Raw genomic sequence first — 10,198 nt, forward strand, 5'->3', positions numbered from 1 at the left:
TATATATATATATAAATATAGCACCGTCAAATAGCTATTTCGTTTGATTAAACTGGTATATTCATTGAACATCTTTCTTCTTCCAGTTTTTTTGTTTTATATATAACTTAAATCGTTAAACTTTATCATGAATTTTCAAATTCCTTCTAAGAAGCCCCTAGGCCTCCGTCATCAGATTTGGCACAAGAGATTGAAAGGCCTGCATTTTCTTTTGCTTCTTCTCGCATGACTACCTGCGTATGCTGTAGTATTAGTTTATTATCGATCATCTTATACGGGAAAAAAAAGAAGAGCTTCTTGAAGGTTTTTAATAATATGATTTATCCAATTGAATTTAGTATAGAATAACTGGGTCAACATCCAAAAACCTTTTTTAAAAAAAGGAGATGAAACGATATAATTTTAATAAAAATAATTAATCCATGTTGAAAACTCAGTGACCGATGTAAAAGCAAAAAAATAAATAAATAAGAAAACTATATTTTAAACCAGATGAATCCACATTCAAAGGTGTTCAAGGTTTTATAATGTATAAGATCAGTTGAATTGTGTATTATTTGAATACTTATAACTTTTTATTTGAATCTTTTCTTAGTAAAACTATGAAATCAAGAGATTATATTAGATTTCCATCAAGAAAAACAAAACATGTTATATATTTGTGAAAAAATGTATTGCTTTTTTATTTTATTTAAAAAACATTCAAGTTGGTATCAAGTTGAGAAAAAAAAAAACTATATAAATCTTGGGTTAAACATTTTTAATGGGTGAGGGATTTATTGCTATTTTTGTTTAAACCCAGTTGGAACAATATAAATGAACAGAGGAAGCTACATTGATGCAGAAAAGGGAGAGAGATAATCGATTAATTAGGTCTTCAAGGGCACTTGGGGCCTCCCCTCTTGGTCTTCCAGTTGTTGTAGCAGGGACATGATTGCTTGTTCCCATAAGTTCCAGCAGGCACACACAAGCACTTGGCACAGCACTTTTGGCAGAAGAACATGCATGGCTTCTTGAAGGCTGTCTTGGAGCATCTACCAGTGCAACGAGGTCCGCACTCTGCAAGTGAGTCAACACAGCATTTTACTTGGTTTGAAATGCGTAGTTTTTTTTTCTTTTTATTCAATCTGTGGAGATCATTCAGCAATAGAACCTTGATTACCTTGAGGATTAAGGCTCCCTTGAGTGGTGCCATACTAGAATTATCCAAGAAATCGAGAGACTTAGATTGTTAGCACGTGATTAAGAAAATTAAGCGCACACACCAAAAGAAATCTTACCAGTGGACGGTTGCTATTTGTATTTGGTTGGGGCTGAGGGGTTGGAGCCTCTGTGATGTTAGCCTGAAAAGGTTAGCAAGGAGTGCATGATTTAGTCACAAGAAGACATATGAGATAGAAATGCTGTTGCCATCTTGCGCCCATTGATGAACAAATAGAGGACATGAGACAGAAATGAGGGAGCTTACATAATTCTCTACTATCAAAAGAAGCAGCAAAACAAGGGAGAGGATCACATTAATGCTTGGCTTCCTCGACATCTTGTTTTAAGCAGAGAGAGCTACCGTAACCACACTCCAGAGCAGAGAGAGAGAGAGGTTTTAGTTTAATGGGAATGAGTTTTTGTTCAGGAATGGATGGGTTCAAGGGTATTTAGAGGCACTTAGATGACCATAAATCAATTCTCTGAGCAAAACTTTTAGTGCTGCCTTGTACGCATGGAAAAGTGCTACATGACACAGCAGATTAAGATTCCAGAATTCAGAAAAATACAAGAAATGTAAGAAAATTAATATAGTTTATAAGTTGATTAATATTCTTATAACCTTAGAAAAGTTCATATAGTTTAATTAGCAAGCCCAATTCTCATTTTGTTTACCCTCTAATCATCTACTTGAGATCATGGCAAAAATGAGAAAAACAGAGAAAGATTTCTTCATATATTGAATTAGTACCTCTTGTAAAACCCTGTGATTATTTTCTCTTGTTCTTTTAGAATAATATGAAAGTATCTGGTGAGTGTTAAAAGTATAAATAGTAATTCTAAATAATGAGTAAAAGCTTCTCAACTTGAGATTTCTAGTCGATCACATATCATATTTATATATGGATTAAAAAATATAAGTGATAAGATTAGAATCAAGTATGTTCTCGCTTCTTAGTTTCAAGTATGTTCTCTCTTCTTAGATGACTCGTTACCGCAACTTAACTATTGATAAATGAGCTACCGGATCACTTGAATATCTAAGTAGGAGAGAGAATTCATTCCCAAATCTTCTTATGATTCTGTATCCATGTGAGAACTGCTAATATGATTGTGATATAGGACTCTACCTTGCTTGTATGTGCATTCACATGTAAGAATATACCAAGTTTCGCGAAAGTGGCATCGAATTCCCAACATAAACAAGTCATCCAACAGATATGACAGTGATTGAAGAACTTGCAGATACCATACACACGTCTGTCTGCTGTCTTCATGGGAAGGCAAAGACGGTGTAAGAGACGATTCTCGTATTAGTCTATCCTTTTTCCCGTGACTAGTTTTGTTTGTTATAATACTCTTCTTTTTGTAATCTTGGAAATGTCAGACGGTGAGAGATTCTGTCTTGGCCGCCCATCCAGGCCATTTAGGTTAGGTATTTTATCTGCTGGGTTTGTTAGTGTTCTCTCGTGATCTATGCTGCTTGTTTGCTTCCAAAATGGACACTACCTGGGGCTACCATGCGCGCGTGGCCAGTGTTAGGTGGCAAGGATGGGGTAGCATCATGGCTTCAATAATCGTTGAGAAACTCGCATGATCGCATCCCTTCACTCCTCTTGCCTGATGTAGGACCTAGGATTGATGAATCACCCAAGTCAACTTGTCGGGTTAGACTGGCTCCTAACTATGCTTTTTACCAGTAAGATTAAACAATCAGAGATTACTATCTTGATAATTATCCTGGCCGTTGAGTCGTTGATGCATGCGGTTTAGTCAATTAATTACAGGGTTTAATCCATCGCTAACCAAGATAAGTTCTTGCTGCTGTAGAATGTTTCTGTGGTTGGGAGGACAAGAATGCAACACATTCATTGATAATCTTAATCTTCTTCTTCTTTCTTTTTTCATCTAATAGAACACATCTATCCTTTCCCTCACAGAATGCACATTAGGATGAGAAAGGCTATCCGCGCAACTTTTCCACACCACGGGGGAAAAAAGTCAAGGAAACGATGCAGGATTCTGAGACTCAAATTAGGTCAAACAAATCATTGAAATTCATTGCAATCACGTTCTTCCATGCATGCAAGAACTGAACTGCGGCAGAGGCACCAATACTCTCTTGCCGGGATAGACAACCATGGCATTGTTGAAGGCAGGCAGGTCCCCAAAGTAGATACGGCTCTGTGAAACAGATGGAAATGTGAGGAGATGAGATAATAAAGTCTACAAGTAGATTGACATAAGCAGACAGAATGCCAGCTATTAGAAACCTGAAAGATGATATGGATATGAATATGAATATTCACAAGTAACTCACCTTTTACCAGTAAGAGCTCCATGAGCTGATGTAATGGCAAAATCAGAAACTCCAGAGAAAACCTTTCTATAGTGAGGCAAAACTACTTGTCCTGCAACATTTTTCTCATTACAGTTGGCCCAATATAAATCATAACAAAAGCAACAAGAATTAAAGTGCCAGGTGAATGTATTTTCATTTGAGGATTTTTTCTGTTAAGTAGTTTCTACTTGAAACTTATGACCAAGTTTGTAAAATGTTAAGATCTGTAGGTTCACCCCCTTCGACTGGAGATTAATACCTGAATTTGTTGGCAAGCAAAGAAACAATGTGGCATATTCAAAAGAGGGAAGAAAAGAACTGAGCGGAAAAGAGTAGATGATCACTAAAATGAAGTGAATGGTGATGGGAATTCACATGGTTACCTAATTTTCCAGGAATATCTTAGGCTAAATGATGTACTTGGGAGAAATCCATGCCTGAATTAGGAATAAGGTTCTAAAGTCATGGTCATGTCATTGCAGATTACACCCTTGCTGACTTATTTACTGATTTCCACTTCCCCAACTTGGTTCAGCTACTAGACAGCTCATGCAGAGTACTAACTACTGAGAGAGCAACTCTGTCTTGAATAGAATGACCACGAATCTCTCAAAACAAGCCCAAAATATTCGGCATGCCAATCTACTCTTAACACAACCAGAAATGCAAAGACATCCCTGCTGCTACCATGCATTAGGTGATAGTAAAAACAATTGAATGAAAAATAGACTGACTCACCTATACTCAAAAAGTTGCTGTGGAGAAATGAGACCATAATGCTGGATCTGTTTTTGCCTCTGTCGTTGTTTCGATAAGACTTCTTGGAGGAAGAACATACTTTGTCATGACATGCAAACTTCAGAGAATCATTCTGACAAGATGCAATTTCAAACCAAATCCCAGAGGGAAATCTTCTCCGTCTCACCAACCAAAGGAAAATTTTAATATATGGCGTGCTATGAATCATGGATATTGTGACTTCAATCAATATACAAGTAAGAGCAATGGTTGTGCTCAAAATGGTGAAGAACATGTAGAAAACAGAAGTTGTTGGTAACAGAAGGAGAAGTGGAGTGAACAGAAGGGAACCCACAATATGTTGCTTCACGGTGTAGTCATAGCTATCTAATCTCTGACGCAAAGGATTCCACTTTCGACCCCTGTCAACAGTTAGAGGAACTCTGTGAGCAACATGAATCACAGAAACAGCACAACCATACATATATTATCAATTACATTGAGGGTCCACTGATTAAAGAATCTAAAACAAACACTGAAGCACAGATAAATAAACGAGATTTTCCTTCTCAGCTCCATTGCAAAGAGTATTGGACCATAACAAGGTTATCTAGAATGATCTATTTCAATCAAATATAGCATCCACTAACCATATCTCAAATTTACTACTCTTGTTACATTTAACTTGGAATCTTTCTTGCATTGGAAGCTAATCAACGGCAACATCACATATATAACTAAGACATCAATTGCTTGCATCTGGGAATGTGCACGCATGACAATGTGGAGATCAAGGATGCAGAGCACCTTCGCTATCGACCACATGACATGCCCCATAAGTTGCGCCATCACAAATTACAGAAAACAGACAATGGTTTATTTAACAGTAACTACTTTTGGTTGACAATTGCAGATAGAATCTTCAGGTGATGGTCAAGTTTTACCTGAAAAGACGCCACAGAGCTGCTAAAGCCTGAATTTGCCAGGAATACAAAAGTGAGATTGCCCAATGAAGAGTTGACACATGCAATGTTGCTATGGAAACCATATCTATGATCAAAGCAGCAGGAATAGTTGCCCCAAAAAGAATCCCCAGTACAGCAAGTCCCTTGATGAAATAAATGAAGAGAAAACCAATAAAGATCCAAAGGGTAGACCAAATTTGTATTGCATTAAGAGAAATCATGCCAAGAACTCCTGCCAGTTCTGTATTCAACTTGAAACCTGCTGGCACTCCCATCAACCACACAGAACCTGAGCGCAATAAGTCATTGGTAATGACATTGGCAAAGATCAAAATCCATTGGCAAACAGATTCAGCATGAACTAAGAGTGCCAAGCCCATCAAATTTCCCAAGAGAAGATCAACAGCTAAACTTGACCACATAGAATTCCTATGTAACGCAGCATTCTCCTTATATTCCATGCATGACTGTGACCTTCAGAGTAAAATTTAAAAAAAAATCAGAATGATGAGGAATGAATAATAAAACTTGTTCCAAAAACTCATGACAACAGGAGGTTCAGAATATCGGATGTAAAGAGCATCAATTGCGGCCCCAGTTTCGAAAAGAAACTTTACATGCAGGTTCAACAGGTTACTTGTGCATTAAAATTCCACAAGCAAGTCAAGCAGAGGCCAACTCAAGAGTGTATGAAATCAGGCCATGAGGAGGAGGATCCAACTTTTATTTCCCATTAAAGAAGCAAATAATTCTTACAATTCTATATTGATTGATAAAATTGGTATTAAACTAAAAAATGTCACACCATATTCCATTTCACAAAATGGTAAAATCTTACAAGTCATGGCATTTGAAATTTAATATGACTAAAGAACTATGCCATCACCTAAGGCCATTATCTTGAAGAACGATGGGCCAGTACAAAATCTGACAACAGCGGATTTGAATTTGTGTCCATGTAGTGCAGAACAACCTCGCTGATGTCGTGTATATCCGTGTTTTGGATCTAAAACTTGAAAAATTATGGAATAACTGGAGAACAATGTAGAATAGAGTGGAAATTGTTGCCACAAAAATGGCCAATACTTGCCACATGAAAGCAATAGACCTGAAAAGACACAGCAAACTCCATAAAAAAATGCAACCAGAGCGGGAAGTGGTGGGCAACAAAGTTTGCTAGACAGTACCCACTGATGATGATGAAAAACCCAGAAACAGATCTCTTAAAGCCTACACGTGTCTCAAGAGCTAATTTAGCAGCTGCAGCACTGTTGATAGCCAGAATGACTGTATCCTGTCCATGAAACATGGAAATCAACTTAAGAAGCACACAAATGAACCATTTTCACAAAATGAATCTGGGAACTAGATTACCAAGTCCAATAGAGGCTGATTTTTCTCAAGTTCATTAACCCACTTGGGTTTCTTGACAGGATCTTTCACTGGCTTGGAAGACTTCCAAAGATTCAGTGAGAAATGGTGCACCCCATATACAGGAATTTCATAAACGACAACCTAAATTTGGTCAAACAATAAGAAACAAGAGACAATTAACATCACTACCAACTACAGACGAAAACAGAATGTCGCGTAGTAGAAGTACGCATGACTTACATACGTGAACATTGCAATGAAAAACTATCTGCCCATTCCAATGCAAGTGGTGCAGTTTTGGAACCCGATGAATGTCTTTACTATATCCTTCACAAAAATCATACACCAACCGAATCCAAAGCCCGTTTTCAACACACTCCTTCCTGCATTGTTCATGCGACCCATCAAGTTCATTGCACCCACAACCACTCCCTCCATCCTTTCCATCGGACAGAACCCGGCTATTCATCACCGAATCAAAACCATCAGTAAATGAATTAGTCCAATCACCACCTTCCATTCCATCCCCCAACATTTTCCCATTACCTCTTCCATACAAAACACACTGACCCAAGAGCGAAAAGGCCGCTTTCTCCTGTAAAAACAAGGGCATTTTCCCATTTACGCCGCGGAGAATCTCCTGTTTAGATAAATAACAACCCAATTAAATTTCTTTCGCATAACCCACTTCGCTACCACTAAAATCTAACCTTTTAGTAGGATTGCAACAGCTTCCAATACTACATTGACTGGAAAAAAATAAAACCTAAACCATAACTTCCTAGGCAAAAAGTTGATAACTAGCATTACTTAAATTGTTCCACAACGAAAACAAAAAAGAAGCAAAACCCAGTAAAATTTAACGTGTGTTTCATAAAAAGATACCGAGAAAAAGGACAAAAATCACTTCTTTTTTACCTGGAGCGTCGAATTGGAGTGAGAAAATGAAGCTTCGTTGCAAGCAAAGGCCACTACAACATCAACAGAAACAGAAGAGCAAGAAGCAAACCAACCGAACAAGAGATTATTCTTATTCAAAGGTGTTGCTGGTTCAGATGAAGCTAGTTGATTTGGCCACCAAATTCTTAACTTGGTTCTCATTTTTGTGAAATCGCTGCTGCGGCTACTGGGATATCATAGAAGAAGCTGAGAAGCCCCGTTGCGAAGCAATCATGCAAGTGGAGGAATGATGGGCCTCGACTCCTTTTATAATGGGCCAAGCTTGAAAATAATCTATCTGCATTTTATTTGCCCAGAAACATTCTACGCTTTGATTTTACCACTTAGAAAAAGGTTTGGTTCCGATGATGAGAAGTCTAGCTGTCAAATTCCATTAGAGAACGGGTTTGGGTTTTGAAAAAGGATTTGGATTGTTGAATTAATTTATGATTTATCAGGTTAATCATTTGTTTATTAAATTAAAAAGTTTTTATCAAAATAATATTTTACTGTATTCAATTAAAATTTCATTCCAGGTTATATTTCATGAATTTCTCGACTTAATTTATTGAAATGAGGATTTAAGTATGTATTTAATAATATAATATGTTTTTAATTAAAAATATATTAAAAAATATTAAAAAAATATATAGTATTTATTTGGTAAAGTGGTGCAGAATATTTTTAAATTAAAAATATATTAAAAATAATTTTTTATTTTTTATATTGACACATTAAAACCATCAAAAAAATATTTAAAAATATACTAATTTAATATTTTTTTAAAAATAATTTAAAATCACTTTAAAAATAAAAATGATTAAATATCAAATAGGGAGTATAACAATTATGACAAAAAAAAAATCAGATCTCGGATTTGATTTTTTTTTACATGCGCACGCGTGAATTTCATGAGCAGTAAACAAGAACATACTTATTTCTTATATCCGTGGCAAAAAAACAATTACCTTAATTAGGTTAGGTTAGCTGGATCCACACATCAAGACTTGACTATGAATCACAAGCATAATTAAAAAATAAAATAGAAGCTTGTCTTCTGGTGTATTTTTAGACGGTTATAGCTATTAATTTTTTTATTAATATAAATATCTAGGCAATTTATATTATATATATCTTTATAAATTTTGTAAATTTTAAAGTTAATAAATATACAAGTTTTTAATTATTCTAAAATTTGAGATTCAAACAGATAATTTTTTTTAAAAAAAAACTTGAAATTTAATCAATTGAGTTATATTTTTTATAATTAATTTTTTTTGTTTGTTTTTTCGTTATAGATGTAATGCCACATTTTAGAATTTTAATATTTTTTATATAATTATTTCTTAAATCATGCTATTTATTGATGGCCAGCATGTACAACCATGTAAAAATCACATAATCAGTTATGATAATTTAAGCTGGGAATTTTACTAAAATAATATATTAGAAACGATAAAATTAGCTTTATCAGAACTATAATAACACGTTAAAGAGTTATTTTGTTGTGCAAAAACAGATCAAGTCACTGCTTGTATTTATTAATATTAAGTTTCAACCTATACTGCACGTGGTAATCATGATTAATAAAAATAATATCGTTTTTTTAATAAAAATAATAAGCAAGGTCATTTTTTTTAGCGTGGTGAGTTTAACATGGTTAATTCAGTTTGGATCAAAATTAATTTAATGTATTGTTGTTTTAATGTTTTAAAAAATAATATATTTTAAATTTATTTTCATAATCAAACCATGTTTCTCCCCTTTGATGCCGGGTTAAAAAAAATGCCAAAGTTTTTACACGTGAATTAAATGGCACGCTTTTCTTTTGAATGCTTTTTATGCAGGCTTTTATATATGTGATACTAGTTAGCCTATTATTTCACTTCTCATTTTAAAATCGCAAGCTTAATAAAATCCCAATCCCCTAGGTTTTGTTTCAGAACTTCTTTTTTTCGTTTTCTTTTTTCCTTTTTATACCGAAAGAAATTCTTGGATGTTTTGTCATTTTTTTAGCATTCCTTAAAAAAAAAAAGAAATTCTTGGATGTTTTATCATTTTTTTAGCATTCCTTAAAAAAAAAAAATATTTCACATGTATTTTTAAACTTTATAATAAGTTTGTAGAGTTGGCGAGACTTCGGTTAAAATTAAAAGGCTCATTGGGCCAGCATACCTAATTTCTATAAAAATTATTCATGTTTAATATCAATGGACTTATAGCAGGCCACTGCATTGGACATTAAAATATATATATATACACTTCTTAGAATTCTCAATAATAAAAATATTTTTTATTAACTTTTTTACAACACTAGAAGTGTGAATATTTATATTTATCAATATTAAAATTATAAATTTTATTAATCTTTATTAATATCAAATTTAGGAACACTAACACCGTAACTAGAAATAATTTTGAAACCCTAATATTCACTAATGTAATAATTAGGAATATGTAATACCTACCAACAGCATAGTTTAAAGTACTTGTATTTAAATATTTAATGATGCAAGAGTTAAATATATTATAGACATACCATCAATATTATAATACAATAAATTTTAATTTAAAATAAAATTAATGATATAATTTATTTTAGATAGAATATTCAAGAGGCAATGATATATTTATTTTT

At 34.2% G+C, this 10,198-nt stretch overlaps 2 protein-coding genes across 6 annotated transcripts; both read right to left on the minus strand.

The window, feature by feature from the left end:
• Positions 1 to 745: 745 nt before the first annotated feature.
• LOC105127637 (Gibberellin-regulated family protein) lies at positions 746 to 1,809 on the minus strand. The gene is made up of 4 exons (XM_011029004.1): positions 1,469 to 1,809; positions 1,281 to 1,343; positions 1,163 to 1,196; positions 746 to 1,059 (listed from the first exon to the last, which is right to left on the minus strand). The coding sequence occupies exons 1-4, from the start codon at positions 1,538 to 1,540 to the stop codon at positions 878 to 880; spliced, it is 351 nt and encodes a 116-aa protein (XP_011027306.1). The 5' UTR covers positions 1,541 to 1,809; the 3' UTR covers positions 746 to 877.
• A 1,178-nt stretch (positions 1,810 to 2,987) lies between these two features.
• LOC105127638 (N-acetylglucosaminyl transferase component family protein / Gpi1 family protein) lies at positions 2,988 to 7,797 on the minus strand. Of its 5 annotated transcripts, none has more exons than XM_011029006.1 (9): positions 7,540 to 7,797; positions 6,866 to 7,261; positions 6,622 to 6,762; positions 6,435 to 6,541; positions 6,134 to 6,355; positions 5,227 to 5,721; positions 4,283 to 4,704; positions 3,524 to 3,614; positions 2,988 to 3,387 (listed from the first exon to the last, which is right to left on the minus strand). In XM_011029006.1, exons 1-9 carry the CDS (start codon positions 7,720 to 7,722, stop codon positions 3,252 to 3,254), a joined length of 2,193 nt encoding a protein of 730 aa, XP_011027308.1. In that variant the 5' UTR covers positions 7,723 to 7,797; the 3' UTR covers positions 2,988 to 3,251. The 5 variants fall into 5 exon arrangements, 3 of the variants coding, with proteins under 3 accessions (XP_011027308.1, XP_011027307.1, XP_011027309.1); XM_011029005.1 differs by having other exon boundaries at positions 6,134 to 6,358; positions 6,438 to 6,541; positions 7,540 to 7,796; XR_842678.1 differs by lacking the exon at positions 2,988 to 3,387 and adding an exon at positions 3,928 to 4,221 and having other exon boundaries at positions 3,532 to 3,614; positions 6,134 to 6,358; positions 6,438 to 6,541.
• Positions 7,798 to 10,198: the final 2,401 nt, after the last annotated feature.

Source organism: Populus euphratica, unplaced genomic scaffold (genome assembly GCF_000495115.2).
Source record: "Populus euphratica unplaced genomic scaffold, PopEup_1.0 scaffold13.1, whole genome shotgun sequence".
In the NCBI taxonomy this organism is placed as follows: domain Eukaryota; kingdom Viridiplantae; phylum Streptophyta; class Magnoliopsida; order Malpighiales; family Salicaceae; genus Populus; species Populus euphratica.